Consider the following 21,691-nt stretch of genomic DNA (forward strand, 5'->3'; position numbering starts at 1 on the left):
TTTGTCAACCTGTTGTCTCACTGAGGCAGTGATTTGTAGCAAAAACAATAGAAAAATAAAAAAAATGTAACACTGCCAGATTATCTTGCTCATTTAGACTGCTCTTGTAGATTCACAAGATAAAACCACTAACATTCAGTGGGAAAAGACTGAAAGACCTCAGTTTATATCTGGTATGTAATGAAAGTCAGGTAACCCTTAAAAAAAGGTTTCTCTGTTAGGTGAAAACCAATCAAGTCATCATGCTAGCTTTAAAGTCATCCAGTTTCAGCAAACACCTTTGATCTATTTCAGTGTTCTGTTACTAGTCTACTGCTGATGAAGAAATATGTGAAATGCAGAAATGACAATGAACAACAGAACCTTGTACCTCAACACAGGCACATTACAGGTCATGGGAAAAGTCAGTTCTCAGTCTCATAGTAAACAAAATAATTAATTCCAAGGGAAAAAAAACTAAGCTTTCTGCTTACCTGATATGGAACAATACTCCCATGAGCAGTACCCCAGCGTTTTGCTTCAATTTTGCAATTAAGGTAATTAGCTGCTACATGAGTGAGGCATGCAACCTGAAAATGGAAAAAAAAATACAGTATTCAAGAAAGCTGAAACTTCATTGACAACTTCTCTGAGATTTCTTTCTATGTGCTTTAGATACATAAGTTAACATGTTTTTGTCACAAAAGTATCCTTTAGATATTAGATATTTTGTACACTTTTTTACTATGAGAAAAACTCAAGCTACAGCTATATCACAAAAGTGGTTAAGCACAACTCAATAAACTCAAAAATTAATACTTTCCCTATAACACCAGTGATGTTGGACACATGTAGCACTAAACTACCCTGAGAGTTAAGAGCGTGTTTCCCCAAATATTTTGCAGAATGGTCAGCTGCAGCAGCGTCTTGTCCGAAGTCTAGTGGGAAGCATGATGGATTCGTGGGATAGAACTCACCATTTCCTGAACCTCAATCCCATGCTTAAATCAGAAAGACTTTTTCCTCAGTTACAAGATTATCTTTTAGTTTTCTCCTATGCTTCTCATTTTACATGTCCGAGCTACAAAAAAAATTTCTGAATTCTTCAGCTCCCCTCAAGTTCTGCAATATTAACTAAGTCATGTGCCTTGATAAATCATATGTCATTAGAAGATAAAGAGAGATTTAGCAAGTTATAGTCAGACAGAATTGAAAAATCATCAACTTTTGGGAAAACACAGCATGCTAACTTAGGAACCAGAACGTGAGGGTTTTAATATGTATTTTGTAAGCATTATTCTATCAAAGGAAAAAGAAATAAACATTTGTGATGCAAAAACACATGAAAATCAGTGGTTCTGTTGTAACACATAGCAGATTCTTTATTCTTAACTCTTTGAGGGAATACAGTGTGTGACAATATATGAAGCCAAGCAAAACAATAAAGTATTACAGTTACCATGGAAGGTTATCACTAATTCATCAGACACAATGCATTTGTTTTGTTAATTAGCTGAGCTGCAGCAGTAAGTTCAAGTGCTTGCCTAAACAGTAGACTTTGTGAGTTTGGTTTTTTCAAAAGATATTATTTACTCCATATTTCTCCCATTAGATGGAAGAAATTTGCTTTGATGACTATACTATTTGTGTTTATACTATTTTGTACCTACTAATCAGTCTAGTCTACAGGAAAACATGTAATTAATTCAGAGTCCACCATTCATATTCCAATATGTGAATTACACCAGAATTCCCAGGAATTAATTTTTCTTCTTCTTTCTCCATATATTCTGAAAAGACACTGTGAAGGTGTTGCTGTCATATTTAAAGAAACATTTAACTGCAAATCATGGATGCAGTGATTTAGTACAGCAGAAAACCTAAGAAAATATAGAGCAAATAAGAGTCCAACTACTGACATTAATAAATTACATTGTATATACTAACTAGAAAGAAATTCCTTATTCCTGAGTTTTGTTGGAAAACATTTTGTAGCTGGATTTCAGGTCCAGCTGTTTATAGCATAGTGTCACTTCATTTGGCTGCAATGTTGAACCATGCCTGTTCTTTGGTCCCCAGGAAAATCTCAGTAGTTAAGGAAATGGAACTGGAAGTATCTAGAAATATTTTTTTTCCTAGTTTACAACTTTCCTCAGCAATATAGAATGAAACACATCATGATTATAGAGAGAGAATGAGTTAAAAGAGCGTGTCATTTATTAGTAACACACAGCCTTGACTCATCGTTCATGCCATCTTTCAGTTTGGGGTCACACTCCATAGTGATACTTTCTCTACCACAGCAAATGGCTCTGCAGTGATGATGAAATATTATTCATCAGATATTCCTCTGCATTTGTGTGCCACACTACACAGCTCTCACATTACACACAAATTTCACTGACAGGTGAGATGCATCCATTACAACCAGCTTTTATTTCTAAAGACCAAGAATATGCATTTAACTTTCCACATTTTCCATACAGGAAATGCTGTATCAAACTTAACTCTGAAAAGGACATAGTGAATTAAAACCTAGTGAAAAAAAAATCCAAAAAATACTGATATAGAATGTAATTGAGCCAAGATTTCATGTTGTTTGTTTCTACATTCTAGGCTTTAGAATTATGGATTGGAGTTTCATAAACAAAATTCTTTACAAAAAAACTTTTATCCCCAAAAATATATCTACTTAACATATTGTTGCAAATTGCTTCAGCTTCCTTGATGAGATGAATGTAATATTTTCAGTAATGGAAAAAAAACCACTCTAGATTTCTCCAAAGCACTTGTTCACAGTACACTAAGGAAAAAAAGGATTAAAACATAATGCTCACTAGATATTGACATTTCACCACTAGAGCATCTGCTTCACACTTGTTTCAGTAGCAAGAGACTGAAAATGCCAGAGCTTAGTTAAGATGGCAAAGTTGGAACTAACAGTTGCTCAGACTATATCATGGTCTCAGTTCAACTTGCTACTTAGCATGAAGAAAAATTCCATTTCAGTCAATGTACTGACCACCTGCTTGAATGCATATGCCTATCTAGCCTATGGAGCAGGTTTGCTTATTATGGTTTTTTCAATAAATCATGAAGGAAAAAAGCTTTTGGCTTTTTCTGACTTCCTGCTCTGATTTTGGTGTCTTATTCATAGTCAAATTAGCCAGACAAAATTAATTATTAGCATACATGGCTGTAGTATCATCACCAAGGAAATAAACTTAAATCTACCACTCAACCAATAAAGTTAATAAATCTGTGTTTTGTGCTTTATGTAAAAATACACCACTGAGTGAACTCCATGACCTTTTGCCTCATTCATAATAACTTTCTGATGAGTTCAGCAAACTTAGAAGACGATTCTATTTCTACTGTCCTGTGAAACTTTCCCAGGACTACCATGCCTTTCCCTTTCCTGTCTTCCTGGCTCAGTTCATTCTCTTTGGTCTCTCCAAAGATTTAGTCCCACTAAAAAGACACTGTCCAAAAATACTTTTCAGCATATACAATTTATGTCATTAATAAAGAACACAAAGATTTGGTCTACCTATATCTTACAGCTGTTAAGCAAACTGCTGAACTATAAGCATAGAAAAGATATCCCAAATGAACATTTTTATAGACATTATATCCTTTAGAAAAAAAATATTTGCAACAATGGAAGTCTATTTCTCCAAATTCCCCTGAAATTCAAGACTCAGGACCTCACTGCTAGAGACACTTCTTGCAGTAGAAATGTCTATAATACAATCAGTCTCTCAAATTGAAGTTTGGGTACATCTGTATGACATATTCAGCTAAGTATTTTTAAAATCTATACTTAAAACTGCTCTCCTGAAACCTTATAGACCCATTTCTTTTCTCCTTTAATTAAGAAATAATCCTTAAAAGTAACCTTTGAACTTACAACATTAAAGCAGATGTATAACAATGATACCGACATCTCTGTATTCATTTGCTTGTATAGACAGATCTGTGCACTGTAAATATGCATTATCAAATATCTACAGATAAGCGTTTCTTTATTTCATGTCAGTAAAGGGAACACATATTTCAACATTCCTTTCTAATATTACTGTTGATGGCCAAATCCCATATTTGTGTTACAGACTTACTTAAATCAGAACAAAAAGAGAGCTGCATTAAGGTCTGAAAAGTTATGCTCAGATTATGATGAAATCAGACAGATGGGAAACAAGATATTAAAAGCCACAAGGTCAGCAGACAAAGAAAAGAGACAGGATTTCAAAAGATTTTTTTCAAGATAGCACATCAAACATAATTTATTACAATGAGTTCGCTGAGTCAATCAATCATTTACATGCAATTTCAACAAGTGTATATGAATAACAAAAGAAGACAGGTAACTGGAAAGAGAAAATAACATTTTAATTATATTCTTTACTTTCTTCTCCCTCCAATTTTGTGTCTGCTGTACTGCCACATATCTTAACAATGCTTTGACTCTAAGCCAAGTTAATTTATTTCTGTCTCATTCTTTGTTTGCTTTTTCTTAAAGCAGGCATGTAAAACTTACGAACTTTGAGACTCAGGCATTTTATGCTAACACAGGTAACTTATGCTACAGAAGTAGCAACAAAATTAGTAATTTAGAGTTTTGTAGGAAAAAATCATTCTAGAAAATTCCATTGCCTTCAGTTGTGCAGAGGCCAATAATCTTCCATTTACACCTTCTCCATATTTCTGGTGACATATTAAAAAAATCTCTACATGAGAAAAATGTGAATATAAGACCACAATTCACATTGGGTGCACACTGTAAAAGGTCTCTTAAAATCACTGATCCTACACTAGAATTTCCCTAATGACTGATTTTACTGATTTATGTTTTCTCTAATAATTATTTGGACACTGATAACATTTGACTAATTTTGCTTTTGCAGTTATTCTCCATTGCCCTTATGGAAGCTGCTTCCATGTACACATGCATCAAGTGACTCAGCTCTTGCACCTTGAGCAATTTTTGCATTATCCAAAAACCCAAAAATTCACATCAAAGCCCAAAACCTCTATCTCTACCAGGAAATCTCCCACTCTTCCAGCTAATTATGCAATTCCTAAGCATTGACCCAACTGTTTCAGGATGTGGCACTGTATCACAACAAACGGAGGTGTTCTATCAGTTTTTAGACAGGGAATTGTGTTTCAAACTCCTGCAAGAATGAATTGGGCAGCAGAAACCACAGCCTTGTGCAGCAGCAAGAGAGCTGCCACAATTCAAGGCAGCCCATCATGCAGGGGTCCAGCACGAAACCACAGCATTCCCAGGTGCTATCAACAAACATCATCTTACATTCAGTCTTGTAAGGACCACCCATCCAGCCCGAAGTTGAGAGATCTGCAGAAGCTAAGAATCAGTTCAAGGGTGGCATACATCTATAGGCAGGGCAGACATTCCCACCTGCAAACACACAGCAAAGCCACCGCCCACAAAGGAGCAAGATTATACTGCTTCACCCATGGTGTCCCTGCATCAAGGCAGCAGGTCTGTCCTGCAAAAGTTAACCAAAAAAATTAAACCTACTATCACATAGGCCAAGGATTAATACTTTTAAAGGGAATTTTAGAAAGATGTCTGTGGTCATGTTATGAACACTGTGCTAATGGTAAAAAGTGTTTTCTACTCAGTGACACTGATTTCTCTTAATGCAAAACTCCAGGAAATTACCATAAATTCACCCTTCACAAAAGAAAATTCCTGGCACTGAAGTATCCATAAATGTCTACCCATATACATCCATCTATAATTCCTAGCCACAACTACAATCTTGTTAAGATAAAATCAAATGTTTATGACAAATAACTAGAATTTTAACACAGGTTACCTATAGTATCCTGTTCTTGCACCTTCCAACCAGACACTTAAGCAGGTATCCAAATCTGTGCCAGCAATCACATACAGCGTGGGGGATTTGCTGATTCAAGTTAGCCACCTGACCAACAGCACACAGCAAATCACAGTCACACAAAAGATGTTCTAGGAGGTGTGAATTGAACCAGAAACAATTTTAAGGCCCAAACCACATAATAAGAAAATAAAAAGTAATGTATTTACCTTTAATTGAATATCTTATCTAGAATATGAATTCTCAGAGGTTAAGACAGATAAAAAGAGCAAAACAGACTTTAAGGTACACAGTTGTGTAAATACTTTTTTGTCTGAAAATGATATCTGATAACATCTTTTGCTTTATTAAAAAAATTTTTTTAGACTACATAGACAAACTGAGATATCTTCAAAACCACATTGCATTTGCATCACAGAGAACTGCTACATTCAGTGAAATGAAACAACAAAATAGAACTGTTTTATTTAAAAAATTATTTTGAAATCTAAAAATTATTTTTAATGAGCTATTTAGGGCTTATAAAAGACCAGAATGAATGCTTCCCACAGCAGGGAGATAAGCTCCATATTAAGATTCAAATAGCATTAACAATAGCAAAGATTGATGCAACTTAGTGATGTAGGACTTGTAATTTCAAAAAGGATGTACTATTCAGCATAGAGTTACAAGAATAAGTTCATGTTAAAAGGACTCTTATCTCTCCTCAGTCTACAATTAAGTAGGCAAACAAACAAAATATATACTATACACTCAGATGAATTTTAGGTGGAGTATCAAAAATAAAAATCCTGACCATAGAAACTATTAGACAGCATTGGCATTAAAGAGAAAAAGGAAACAAAGGAATATTTATTTTAAATGAGTTCCAGTTGAAGAAAGACACATTCTAAAAGGAGGAATAAACTTCATTTTCTTGATTACATAAAATACTAGCCCTTTTTTTTTTCTGAAAGCATAAAGAAAGATACTACTTTAATCACTGGATAAAACCTTGTTTCAGTTTTGTAATTACAAAGGAACATCTCTAAGGAACCTGTTGCTTAAAAAACAGCAACAAAATATATATATATATAATGTGTGTATATATATATATATATATATATATATATATATATATATATATTAAGGCGAGTACTAGGGCTAAAAATACCAAGAACTCCAAAGTTAGTCTGTATACTCTGCGCAAAAACCAAAAACTGAAGGCACTGGGTTTCCCATGAAGAAAAAAAAGTAAAAAAATGAAAAAAAGAAAAAAGCCTATCAATGGATTTTCACGTGACATGATCCTGGAAACAGATGAATCATTTTTAAAGTAACTTTGAAAACAAATCCCTTTTCTTTTCCATGACATAGAAAATTCAGCCAAAACAGTTAAAATTTTGGCAGTGTTCTAACAAATGAAATCTGATGTTGATAACAGACATATCAGACAACTTTAACCATAAACTTCTACAATTATTTTCTTAAGACTTTATTCTCTCTAAAGAAAGAATATATGCATTGAAATATTAAATGCATTATGTTCTTTATTTCACACAGCTTTACTAAGTCCAGGCAAAATTCAACTTACAAAAAGTTTGTTCTGCTATATTGTATAGAGGTTTCTCTAACATGTTTTGTGTCGATTTTCTAGAGCTGAATGAGGGTGATGGTAGGGTTGAGTATTCATGGGTAGGAGTCAAGGAGGTCAACAGGACAGACATCCTGGTGGCACTCTTACAGACTGCCCAACCAGGACAAAGGGCAGATGGAATATTTTATGAGCAGCTGGCAGAAGTCTCACAATTGCTAACCCTTGCTCTCATGATGGACTTCAACATACTAGATGTCTTGAAAGTACAACACAACTAAGAGGTAATAGTCTAGGAGGTCTCTGGAGTCTGTGGAAGATGATTTCCTGATGCACTTGGTGAGAGCCAGCTAGGGACAGGGCCCTCTGGACCTATTGTTTGTGAACAGAGAGGGAATTCTGGATGGGGGTGGAAGGCTGTCTTTGAGCATAACCATCATGAAATGATGGAATTTTTAATTCTTGGAGAAGGAAGGAGAAAGCAGTCACAAGAACAGTTACCTTGGAATTCCAGAGGGAAGATTTTGGCCAGTTTAAGAGATTGTTTGAGAGAGTGCCTTGGGAGGAAGTCCTGTAGGATAAAGGAATCTAGGAAGGCTGCGTATACTACAGGAAGAATCATCATGCCACACATACCCAACAACCAGGGGATCAGGCCCAGCCAGTATAGGTTTATGAAAGCCAGGTCCTACTTGACCAACCTGATCTTCTATGGCAAGGCAACTCACTTAGTGGATGAGAGAAAGGCTGTGGCTGTTATTCACATGGACTTTAGTAAAGCCTTTGGCATTTTCTCAGAGTCTTCTGCTCACAGCTTGGATGGGTACACTCTTTGCTGGATAACAAAACCAGCTGGTTGCTGGATGACTGGTGCTACATCCAGCTGGTCACTAGTTCCCCAGGGCTCAGTATTTGGGCCAGCTCTGTTTAAAATATTTAACAACACACTGGACAAAGGGACCAAATGCACCCTCAACCAGTTTCCAGGCAACAAGCTGGGTGGAAGTGTTGATCTGCTGGAGAGTCAGAAGGCTCTTCAGAGGAACCTGGATAGGATGGATTGATGAGCCAAAGCCACTGGTATGAGGTTCAACAAGAAGTGCTGGATCTTGCACTTGGTCACAACAACCCCAGGCAGTACCACAGGCTGTGGGCAGGCTGGCTGGAAAGCTGCCCAGCAGAAAAGGACATGGGAGTGCTGGTTGACAGCAGCTGAACATGAGCCAGTGTGTGCCCAGGAGGCCAAGAAAGCCAATGTCATCCTGGCCTGGATCAAGAATAGTGTGGCCAGCAGGACTGGGGCAGTGCTCTATAATCAGAACTGGTGCAGACCCAAATCCTGTGTTCAGTTTTGAGCCCCTCACTACCAGAAAGATATTGAGATGCTGAAGCATGTCTGGAGAAGGGCAGTGAAGCTTCTGAAGGATTTGGAGCACAAGTCTTTTAAGAAGCAGCTGTGGGAGCTTACATTGTTCAGATTGCAGAAAAGGAGGCTCAGAGGTGACCCTTATTGCTCTCCACAATTTCTTGGAAGGAGACTGTAGTGAAGTGGAGGGCCAGTCTCTTCTCCCAGGCAACAAGTGATAGGACAAGAGGAAAAGGCCTCTAAACCCAGGAGGTTTAGATTAGATAACAGAAAACATTTTTTTTCACAGAAGAGGTTGTCAGTCATCGAAACAAGCTGCCCAGGGAAGTAGTGCAGTCACTGTATCAGGGGGTATTTAAAAGATGAGGCACCTAGAGACATGCTTAGTGGTGGACTGGGCAGTGCTGAGTTACTTGATGATCTTGAAGTTCTTTTCCAACCTAAATGGTTTTTTCTATTCTAAAACTAATAGCTATATTTGACAGCTGAGAATCAAAACAAGAAAACGTAAAAATATAATAAAGACAAAGAGATTTTGCTCATATAAAATTTAATTACCTGTGAAGACAGGCATCAGAATAACTATGCCAATTTTTATTCTTGTTTGCAATAGTGTAGTATCCAGAAATTCCAGACTGGATGCTATATATACTTTGTGAAGGATACTAATTCTTTATTTTATCAGTAATAAGGACACTTAGCCATGAAAAGCTGTCAACATCCAAAACAAACTGTATTAAGGCATTTTTCAGTTTTGATCTTATGATAGGAACAGTGCCATTTACAATGAAAATATGCACATATCTAACCATTTACAGCACTCATCTTTTTTTGTCTCCTCATTTATCAGCATTAATACTTGCATGGAAAAAAGAAAGATGTGTTTGTCTACTGACATGGTCATTTTCATCTTATCTGTAGTGAACAAATACAAAAATAAAATACAATAGTAATTTCAACAGCTTGTGCTGCAGCAATGCAAATAGGTAGATTTTTAGACTTTTCATTTGATACACCGGGAAGCACATACAAATCATGCCTGTTTGGTTATGTGAGAAATGTGCAAATGTTGCCTCCCTATTATCACAGCAAAATGTTCCATTCATTACAGTATTACCTCAGCAAAACATCAACAGATTTATTTCTAACACTGAAAATCTCCATCCGCTGCTCATTAAGTATTTAGGTGCTAATGCACTAGAGGGATGTAACAAGAAACAAATCCATGCAATTGAATGAAATGCTTGAAATAGGATGTTTTACAAGTTTATAATTTCTGTGCCTCTGCAGTATTAAGCAACACCCATAACGTTCTTTTGAGTATTAAATGCTGTTCACATTGCAGATGTAGTTCATCTACTAAGCTGTTACACAGCTTGCAAGTCAGAGAAATCTGGTCCAAAGTTCTATTTGACTTGAGTATTATCAATAACTCTTGAGTCAAAATATGACACTTCTACATAATGCATAGTGGCAACTTGTACATGATACCCTGAAGAAGGAAGTTATTCTTTAACCAATCTACAAAAATATTTAAGCAGTATCACAAAAAACCCAAAATATTTTATCACTGGGGACACTTGAATAAAAATAACTTCAAATATATTTATTAGAGAAATATAGTACTACAAATTCATTTAAAGCAAGGTAAGGCATTTTCATAAATAACTGAACTGCGACTAGAGACTCACATTGATGGTCACATTCATCCACCCCAGAGTAATGAGGGAAGGAAAAGAACTTGTCAAACCACTTTCAATTCTCTATCCGCAGTCCCCGTTAACTGGAGAATTTCCAGCTGACTGGAAATTAGCAAATGTAAAGCCAATCCACAAGAAGCATCTGAAGGATGATTCAGGGAGCTACAGGTCTGTCTGCCTGACCTCAGCTCCAATCAAGGTTATCGAAGAGATCACCCTGAGTGCCATTACATGGCACATGCAGGACAATCAGGGGACCAAGCCCAGCCAACATGCATTTAGGAAAGGCAGGTCCTGATTGGTCAACCTGACCTTCTTCTATGACCAAGTGACCCACTTAGTAGATGAGTGGGTCTCTATCTAGACTTCAGTAAAGCATTTGACAGCCTCCCACAGCATCCTCCTTGAGAGATGGACATCTTGGTAAATAAAAACTGGGCTGGATGACCAGGCTTGGAGTGTTATGGTGGATGGAACTAAATCCACATGGTGGTGGGTTATTAGTAGTATTCCCCAGGGCTCAGTTTTGGGGCTGGTCCCTGTTTAACATCTTTTTTGATGATGCAAACCTGGGGATTCAGGACACCCTCAATAAATTTGCAGAAAATGTTAAGTTGGGTGGGAGCACTGCTCTGCTCAAGAGTAGGAAGGCACTGCAGGGAAACCTGGACAGACTCAATCGATGGGCTGAGGACAACTTCATGAAGACAAAGGGGAAGTACTGGGTCCTGCACTCGAGTCCCAGCAACTCCATGAAGCCTGACAAGCTTGGGGAGGAGCGGCTCAAGAGCCGTTCAGCAGAAAGGGACCTAGGGGTGCTCAGCATGAGCCAGCAGTGTGCCCAGGTGGTCAAGGAGATCAATGGCATCCTGGCCTGCACGAAGAACAGTGTGGCCAGCAGGACCAGGGCCGTGATCACCCTCCTGCACTTAGCACTGGTGAGGGTCACATTGAGGTGTGAGTGTGGCCCAAGAAGAGCAACAAGGCTTGTGAAGGGTCTGGAAAACCTGTCTTATGAGGAATGGCTGAGGGAGCTGGGATTGCTTGTTCTCGAGAGTAGGGGGCTCAGAAGGGACCTCATTGCTCTCTAAATCCACCTGAAAGGAGGTTGTAGTGAGGTGGGGGCCAGTCTCTTCTACTGTGCCTGCAGTGAGAGGACCAGAGGACATGTCCTTGAGACAAGATTCAGATACTAGGAAAAAAAAATTCACTGTTAGGGTGGTCAGGCATTGGAAAAGTTTGCCCCGGGTGGAGAGACCATCCCTGGAGATGTCTAAGATGTGGCTGGATCTGGATGATGTGATTTAGTGGTTTAGGACTTAGAGTGGTAGCTCTGGCTTGACAACTGGACTTCATGATCTTAAGGATCTCTTTCAACCTTAATGATTCTATGACTTTTAGACAGTTTAATGGATACCTGTTTTAGAAGTCCTAAACTAGATTCTGAACACATTTTTTATAGCTTTCACGATAACGTAATAAGTAATAAATTATGACTTTTGGCCTAATCACATATCAGTTCTCTAAAGAGTTTGCAATCTAACTGATTAGCCAAATCCAATACTGAATACAGAAACAACACTGTGCTGAATACAAAGAAAAATTCTGACAGCAGGACTTAATCAGACCAAAGGAAGTAATTATTTTAAATATATTTCAGCATCATCCTTTACTTCACCTTTTTTTTTAATAAATTATAATCTTCAGAGAAATTTTAATGAGAGTTATCTGAAGTAATCAAACTAAGTGTTGAAACCTTAGCTAGAGTTCTATCACCATACCCAAAAATGCCACACTTGTTAAGATTTATTAGACTTCCAGAGGTTCAAGAGCACATAAAAATCAGCTGTCTTGCTAACTTAATATTTTCCATGGCATAAAACTAAAACCTCTTCCAACAAGTTACAGCCTTTTAACTTGTTATTTACATAAATAAATGGAGCACAATGTGTTGAAAGGCTCTATCCTAATTTGATGAATTTCTAGAATGACTTCTGAAAACTTTTATGAGTTTAGAGGGGCAGGTGAGTTTTTGGGGTATACCACATGAGTTTCCTCTGATATTAGTTGCTTAAATCATTCCCCTTTCTTTTCATTTATCCTGGTTATCCTTCTCCTAAGACTCGCCATGATTCTGAAATCTGATCTGCTGGTAATAAACATCTTGATTCCATTTCCAAAATTACACCCTTATATAAAGGTCATCTGAATTAAAAAATCATTAAAAGAAATGTCTTCCTTTGTCTTCAAACTCTCTCCCCTTACCACTCCAGGCAACCATTTATATTTTTTTTCAGTAATAAAGGGGCATATTTTTTCTATCTCCTTTCTAGTCTTTCTCTAATTAATGACAGAGGCAGATCAACACAGGAAAATGAAGCTGCAACTCATTCAGGCATGGGTCCTTTAACACAAGAACTATAGTAGCAAAGACAAAAAGACACAGATTTTACAGTTAGGTAGCACTTAAAGAAGAAATTCCCTAGCAATTAGAATATTTACTCTGTTTACAGAGTAAAGAAAGATTCTAAATAAAACCAAGATCCTGTTGGAGGATGTTCTACCAATGACTGCATAACTAATCATTAGAAATCATAACACACATTCCACAGAGGCCAATATTAAATTGAGTTACTGTCATGTGTATATGGTCTTCTGGTCTATTCAACCAAATTCTGGCTGCTTAAAACCCAGAGGGATAAGTTCTGTTCTTAGTTATACAGCTGTCCTCAATGGAAATTGTCAAGAATACAGGCCAAGTGTTTAAAGTGCAGTATATCTTTAAAGAAATGTTCACATTAATTCAGAATTTGTTATTTTTCCATATGAGAGCTATGCAGTGAAAAAGATGACATTGCCATATAGCACATGCTCAATTTTTTATTATGATAGAGATTAAGATTGCTATGTTTTTCAAAGATGATGCTTTATAAGCTTGTAAAAAACCCACTTATTCAAACCATACCCGAAAACAAGACAACTGTGTAACAGTTGTGTCATAGCTGGCCTCCAAAACCACCAGAAGCAATAACCTCTAAAAATGATGATTTTCTTTTGCTATTCAGTCAACTCGTGACTCTCAGCAAGTGGAAAAGCAGCAAGATACAGTCAAGACACCTGAGCAGTATTTAAGTTCCAAGACTGGTGTTTCCACACAACTTATTTCTCAGTGGTTCTATGATGCCTTGTATATCCTACAGGCAGTATGCAAGTGTTACCAGTTACACCTATAATCAATAATTGCTAAAAGGCATGCCACGAAAGCCCCGAAAAATAGCACAGAAAGCACCTTAAACAGATAAGCCTTAAACATAATCATCTTGGGAAAATGTGATGTTGAAACAAAAATTAACAGCTTCTAACACTCATCATTCCCTCAGCAAACTAACTGAGCACATTAATTTAATTAAGTTTAATTAAGCAGAAGAATAAAATAAAGAAAATAATTTATACCAATTTTCTAGGTTTTCTTAGAGTCACTTCAACATTTTATGAAGTGTTTGCTATGGCAAATACAAACTCAAACATAGTACTTAGAAACAGAGAAGTGTCTGATGAACAATCATATTATACAAACTATATTAATTGCATTATCCTGCCTGTTGAATCTGGAAAAAAATATACTTCAAAATTGCAGAAATGTTAAATGCGCAGTATCTCTTGCAGATTTTTAATCCAAACTAAACCAACTTATTACAGTATTTCTTGGAGCCTGGTTGTAATTAAATACAGGAAGGATATTAAAACTTCCAAGAGATTTTTTTAAGCCACAACAGAAGAAAAGGCACAATTGCATAATTGGAACCAAATCCAAACCCCCACTTCCTTCTTATTTACCAGTATCATCTAAAGGACACTATTTAGATGCTGAAAGGTCTGGAGCTTACAACTGTGAATCATCTAAAAGTCAAAAATTTCAAAGGAATCATACAATGTGGGTTAGAAGTTTGTAGATGAGAGATATAGAAAGTTTCTGCTCACTGCAAAACCACATCCTAAGAGTTACCTAAAATCCTAAAAAAAAAAATCCTAGAATCCTATTTTGTTGTCGGGAAACAAATCATCTTTAGTAGTAATAAGCATTTAAAACACATAATTTGAAAGAAAGATACATATTTTAAGATATTCTAAAAATAATATTTGTTCAGAGAACAGGATCTCACTTACAGTTTGGTTCTACATAGATTCCAAATACGAAACTAACTTGCAAATCAGTGGGATAGTTCTTTAAAAAGTTTCAGATCAGTTTTATTGGCAGCTGAATTCATTTCAAGGCTCTTTGTTATTTGCATGTTTGTGCAGGAAATTAGTATCAAAAGTATTCTCCAGCCCTCCCCTCCACAAAAGAAAAACCCAAAAAATGTAAATCTTCTTGCATTTCTACAAGGCACGCAGAAAAATGATAGCACAGACACAGATTTAGATGCTACTTTTTCTGCTATAAAATAAACCAAGCAGTTTTCAAGATTTTCTATTTACCTGAATGAATTGACCCCTGGGGGTTTTATTCCTTTCTGACACAGTCAAAGTCATCACCACTGAACAATGAAGACACATGTATTGGCCAGGTTCCCAATTTTCAGTTCAGATGAAGGGATGAACAAAAGATCCAAGCATATTTCTATAATAGCTCAGTACATGAAATGATGGCAAAACCAAAAAGTTTCATACAAGACCCTGCTGTCACAATACTATAAATAGGATGGTTCAGTACACATAGATTTCTTTTTTCCTCATTAAAAATTACTACACTTCAGCGAAACTCTTGCTGTAGGAAAAGTTACCACAATGTCTCTGACCTCCAAATCCTACCATTAATCAACACCAACAAGAACCTAATAAACTGAAAGTCTAAAATTTTGGGTCCCTTATTTTTTTGGCAGCATCCATGAGAAATGCCAAAAAGTCCTTCTTTTTAAACATTCATCACATGAGGAAAAGCTAGATTTGGATTGGGAAGTAAAACCAAAATTTCTTTGGAAACATGTATCTTTAAAGACCCTGACCATATTACAGTAATTGTCTAACTTCCTTTAAAAAAACTCATTACCATCAGAAGTGCTACAAGAGTAATTTATTTGCTTACATTAATTTTCAGATTTGTACTACTCTTTCTTAGTAAAGACACTCACCCTTAAAGGCTTATAAGTAGCTGTCAGTCTTACAAAAGGAAAGAAAATGAACCAAGAAATTAGGTGTTCTGAGAGAGACTCAGCTTATGTTTTTCTTAATTCATTTTAATACATCATTTTAATGGGATTAATCACATGCTTTTTTTTTTTTACTTTAGAACCTCCTCCATAAATACTTCTTCCAGTTTAATAGATATTCTCATTACAGTCTTGGGCCAACACCCTCACATTAATTTGGACTGAATTAACAGGGTCGTCTAAAACAAAAGAGCTATTTTCTGAATAAATCTTTTATCCATATTCTGTTCCAATATACCAAATTATTTGAATATCATTTACCAAACACTGAAGAAAATAAAAGTATTTATTTTTCAGTGAGACTCTGCATTTATGGAATTACTTCGTAATATCTTTTAGATAACTATAATTTGACAATAAGCAGGGAAGGAGTTAATGTTAAAAAAAATCTGAAAAATTACTAAGCTTTTCCTTGACCATTTAGTACTGCTTCAACTAATCATGTAGAAGACAAACACCATGCACATGCTTTGTTCTCTAACACCTATCCAGGTCTTCAATCTCTCCCCCATGTATGCCAGTGAGTGGTCTAAAGGACAATGATGTGGAAGTTCAGATGGAAATTTTGCAATATAAGAACACTTCTGTGCATAGATGAATCTACCCTAATCAAGAAAAAAGATTACAAAGACAAATAAGGTAACAAAATAAGCTGAAATAAGAGAGCTACAGAAACACCTAACTTCAACTCTTCTTGCTTTCAACGTTTGATAAAATACTGAATAATAATCAATAAGACTTCATTAAAAAAAAAAAGACAAGCCAAAAACCAGTGGAACAAAGAATTAAACACACAACCCTGCCAGAATTACTCTGGAAACTAATAAAAATTATTGGAAGTATTTTTATAAAATTAGAAATTAAAAGGTCAAGGAGCAGCTGCCATAATATATAACATTACAATACCTTAAATATAAAAACCCCTGCATCCATATATACACAAAATATTTAATAAGAATTTAGTACACATTTAAAATATTTTTCTGAACTCCTTTTTCTAGACTTTTTTCCAACACAGATACATTTGCAAATATATTTCAGTATAATTAAGTTCAATTCTTACAAACATTTGTTCTGAAACAAATGAAATGTTCTTTATTGATTTAAGCAAGAATTTCCCCTCCTTTCTGATTTCAGTAGTTATTCAGACAAAAGCAGTAGGCACTAAGAGAAGAGCAACTTCAATCATTAGTATCAGTCATTGTTATCATACAATGATATAGGTGTCCAACCTCTTGCTCATACCTGAGCAACTTTTATCACAATGGGCACTGCCATTTCTCAATTGCACTGACAAGTGTAATGTGAAGAAAAATACAATTGAACAAAGATGAAAACCATAGAGCACTGTAGTTGCTTTAATTATGACTGCATAAAATTTTGACGCACATTTTGAAATGTAAACAAAAATTCCTCTGTAGCATGCACCCAGCTAGTACCAGCAAGTACCTATATCAGCAAGACAACCTGTATCATCTGATCATATGCAGCACATATAAATGTCACTTGCTTTTTACAAATTATAAATCATTGCACCAATGATGTTTAAATGTTCAAAGAAGAGTTAAAGTTCTTATTATTTGCAGAATGTGCTATATCTTTCATGACCAAAACAACTTTGCCTTTAACACCCAGGAAAAATGTTGCATCTTCAAGCTTACTTCATTCTTTATGTCCCAGAGCCGAAAGGCAGACCTCCTGGATTGCATTACTTTGAAATTTATGTGGTACTTTAATACTCTGGATGATTTTACACAACTTAATCAGTTGCTGTAGAAGTAACGTTACCCAATGCCAAAGCCTTCCTTCCAACATTGGTTTCACCACTCAGGCTGTTCTGTCTCAAATTACTCATTACAACTGTTACAATTTCAGTAATATTATAAACCTTGATTAACCTGTGTTTTCAAAGAACATGGCAGTTCTTTGCTGTATTGGTTTTGGTTCACCAATTTGAAATTTATTGATGTGAGATAGGATTACGAAGAAGGCAAAACAGGTTTAACTTTAAATGGTGAAAACCAAACTTAGTGCAGTAGTAACAATAACCATGTCACATAAAATTGTCGCTACGAGAGTGGCAGGTTAAGAGAACGATCACTAAAGTCATTATTATTGTCGCCATTAGTTATACTAACTAATGCACATTAATTTATATGCAAACGGTATTCTTAGGTTCAAACTTCTACACAACAAAAAGCAATTTTTTACAAGTCCTACCTGAGTTGACAAGAGATTGCAGTCAATGTGTAGTCCTCTTCCCGTCTTATACCTCTGGAGTAAACCAGCCATAATTGCTCCACAGGTATACAACCCAGTAGCAAGGTCTGTCATTGCTACTCCGGGTCTAACTGGTTCACCATCCTAAAGAAAAAGAAAACAACCCAAAACGAAACAAGACAAACAAACAAACAAAAAAAAAACAATAAACAAAGAAAAAATTAAAAGCAGGAAAACAAGCAGAGACAATACGATTGTGCAGGATCTTATTAGCATGACAGAGACATGGTGAGATGACTCCTGTGACTGGAGTGCTGGAATGCAGGGATATGGGCTCGTTAGGAAAGCCAGGCAAAGGAGACAAGGAGGCAGTGTTTCCTTCTACATCAATGACCAGCTGGAACACACAGAGTTTCATTGGGGTGGTTTGTGTAGGATGTATGTACAGGATGGATGAAGAGCTGACTGAGAGCACAGGGAGGACAATTGCAGGCAGTATTGTAATCTGGCTATGCACGCCCATCCAGGGAGATGGAGTGGATGGGGCCCTTGATAGAAAGATTGCAGTAGCCTCACATTCACAAGCCCTGGTCCTCATGGGGGGCTTCAACCACCCCAGTGTCTGTTGGAGAGAAAACAACATTTCCTACATGCTGTAGGAAATGATCGGGTTCAAGACCATCTAGAGAACCTGAAGGTGTATAAGCCCACGGGACTTGATGACATACATCTGCAGGATGTGGGGGATTTGGCAGTGGGAATGGCTAAGCCACTATCCATCATATTTGAGAAGTCATGGTAGTTCCCACTGACTGGAAAAAGGGAAACAGCACCCATATTTAAAAAGGGTAAAAAAGAAAACCCTGGGAACTATGGGCCCACCAGTCTTCTCTTCCTATCCAGCAAGATTATGGAGCAGTTTCTCCTAGAAGCTACATTAAGGTACATGCAAAATAAGCAGGTGATTTTTGACAGTCAACACAGCTTCAACTATGGGCAAATTGTGTCTACAAATTTAGTGGCCTTCAGTGATGGGGTTACAGCACTAGTAGACCTGGGAAGAATGACTGATGCCCTCTACTTGGACTTGTGCAAAACATTTGACACCATCCCACATGACATGCTTGCCTCTTAACTGGCCACTTGGGAGATAAGGAATTGGTTGGATGGTTGCACTCAGTTGCAGTTAGTGCAAGAAAATAGTATCTTTAAGTGAACTGATATATAAAAACTAGCACTGAAAACCAGGTGTTCTTGCATCATGTACACAAAACTGCCACTTTGTGATGCCACACACTGCAAATCATGAAGGATTTATTACACAACTTTTTGTCTTATAATGCTTCAACACACCAGTGCAAAAAGAAAAGAGATAATGTTAGAGACAAGAGAAGCTAGTGAAGACTGAATTTTATTATGTCTAAAAGCCAAAGGCCTAAACAATTTCTACAGTATGCTGGCACAGGTACTTGTCTGTTTAGAAGGCAGAACCATACTACTTCATTATTCGCACTCCCCTTTTCTCCCTCCCCTTCAATCCCTCCCCAAGTAAAAGCTCAGTTTCATATTTTCCACTATACACACTCTAGGCTTCTAGTAAGAAAACAAAAACAAATTTTTGTTTACACATGTAAATATTACACATAGGTATTAGACAATGTAAAAATACATGCAAATTCGTGACCTTCTGACTGAAGTCACTGAAAAGTTGTTTGTTCAAATATCCTTTTTCTGTATGTCATCCCTTTTCTAGCATTAAGGCAAGAATTTTCATGTTGCATCATGTGTTTCAGAACTTCTGTAATCATTGGCATGATATACATCCCCTCTAAAATCAATGGCAAAATGAACTTCTAATTTCAATCCAGCTAGGCTCTTATCATAGTGACTCTTCTGAACTATTCTCTATTTCCTACTCTGAAAACTTTGAGGTCAGGCAATCAGATTATCACAGCAGTTACTTATTTTGAAATCTTACTTTTTGTTTGTTTGGGGTATTTTTTAAGTTTTCAAGTTTTGAAGAAAAATAGCAGTGCAAGGCTAATGGACTCTTCCAGAGTTCTGGCACCCAAGTAAACCTACCATAAGACAACTTAACATTACTACAACTGATAAATAAGAACTGTTTGTCAAAATAAAATAAATTTATTTAAACTAATGTAGCATTAATTCAATAAAATTAAAGTTATAGAATTATTTTAATTAGCCATGTCTAAACTGCTAAGTGTAATTATTGTAATAATAATCTTCCAAATAAGACTGCAATAATTGTTTCCTGATTTATTATCAAATAAAGAGTGCCTTGGCTTCATGTAAGAAAATTATCACCATCATTTTCCTTTTCGATTCCAACAGGATTAACATAAGTCTGATATCAAGACATCTATGTTATTATCTGTTTTTTAAAAAAATATTTTATTATCAGCTGCATTGATAGAGCTATCCTGAAATAAAAGACAATAGGACAGTATTTTCTACATAAGATGGAAAATGCTGCTCTTTTATTCATACCATGAAATTTACTAAAAATTGCAAAATCTGTATAAAATATAACAAATTTTTAAAAAATTTTTACTCTCCTTCAAACTGCAGTAAGGATTAGTCTGCGACTATCTATAGCCCAGATATCCATAGGATGATATACAAACTACACAATATTAAGGTGAACACTGCTTTAGGAAGTAGTACTTTTTTGAAGAATCTCCTATTTCTTCCCTCTGCACACTCTACACTAAGCTACTTCAGCTTCCCAGTACAAAACACAACCCAAAGGTTCCAGCCATTTACCACCCTCGTTATACCCAACTCTGGGGAAAAACAGGAAAATTAATTCTTCACTTTTATAGGCACAGGCCTAGCAAGAAAACTAATTAGCCCATGAGAAGGCTTTTGGTACTCAGAGCTACCACAGAGAAATAAAAGAAAAAAAAAAAAAAACCCCACAGAAAACAACCAAACAAAACCCAAAAACATAGAAAACCCACACAGCAAAATACCCCACACACATACTGAAACACCCAACCAAAACAAAAAAGTTAACTCACATTATCTGCTGCACCTAAACAGTTTGTTAAATTTTTCTTTCTTTATTTTAGCCACTTTATAGCATTCACTGGGTTGAGAAGAAATAAAAAGTAATTTAGATTCTGTGAACAGATGTGCTGCAACATTCATAGTTTGAAAACACTTTCCACTCTTTTCAGAGTGTCAATAATTTCACCCTTGAAGGAGAGCACTACATTTTGAAAATGGAGAAATTGGGATTATTTTAATAGGTTTTTATATTTGTTATATTTATCCAGAACCTTCCTCATCAAGTACTAAACTAATGCTTAAAAGCAAAGATTTTCTTTGCTTCAGTAAAAAGTTCACCTTTTATTTCCCACCTGAGTTCATCTTTCCTTACTTTCACGATTTCCCCTTACAGAACATTCCTACAAACTACTAGCACTCTACTGCTGTGTTATTTTTAAGATGTTGGCTTTGCTTTATCCTAACACTCCACAACCTATAATTCTGAACCAGTCTGCACAATCTTTAGCCATCCTTGGTCTTTCTACCAAGACTCATGACTAAGCAGTTAGGTCTCACCATTTAATCATCTTTAATCAGCTCCTGAGCCACAAACCAGTCTTGCTGTGGCAGGATGCACAGGTGTAAGTACTGTGAAATGGATTCATTCAGGCTTTTTATCACTATCCTGCAGAACAAGGGATGTGAAGCTGCCTTACATGAAGGATAAAGCTGCACACACAAACACAGAGAAATACCTC

At 36.3% G+C, this 21,691-nt stretch overlaps 1 protein-coding gene across 1 annotated transcript in view; it reads right to left on the bottom strand.

The window, feature by feature from the left end:
* Nucleotides 1-21,691, bottom strand: part of SUGCT (succinyl-CoA:glutarate-CoA transferase) — a 317,243-nt gene that overhangs the window by 252,617 nt on the left and 42,935 nt on the right. The window contains exons 8-9 of the mRNA XM_062498088.1: nt 17,919-18,062; nt 474-569 (exon numbers count right to left, since the gene is read on the bottom strand). Of these exons, the coding sequence (XP_062354072.1) occupies nt 474-569; nt 17,919-18,062 (240 nt within the window). The remainder of the gene's footprint in view (nt 1-473; nt 570-17,918; nt 18,063-21,691) is intronic.

This window comes from Cinclus cinclus, chromosome 1 (genome assembly GCF_963662255.1).
Source record: "Cinclus cinclus chromosome 1, bCinCin1.1, whole genome shotgun sequence".
NCBI lineage: Eukaryota > Metazoa > Chordata > Aves > Passeriformes > Cinclidae > Cinclus > Cinclus cinclus.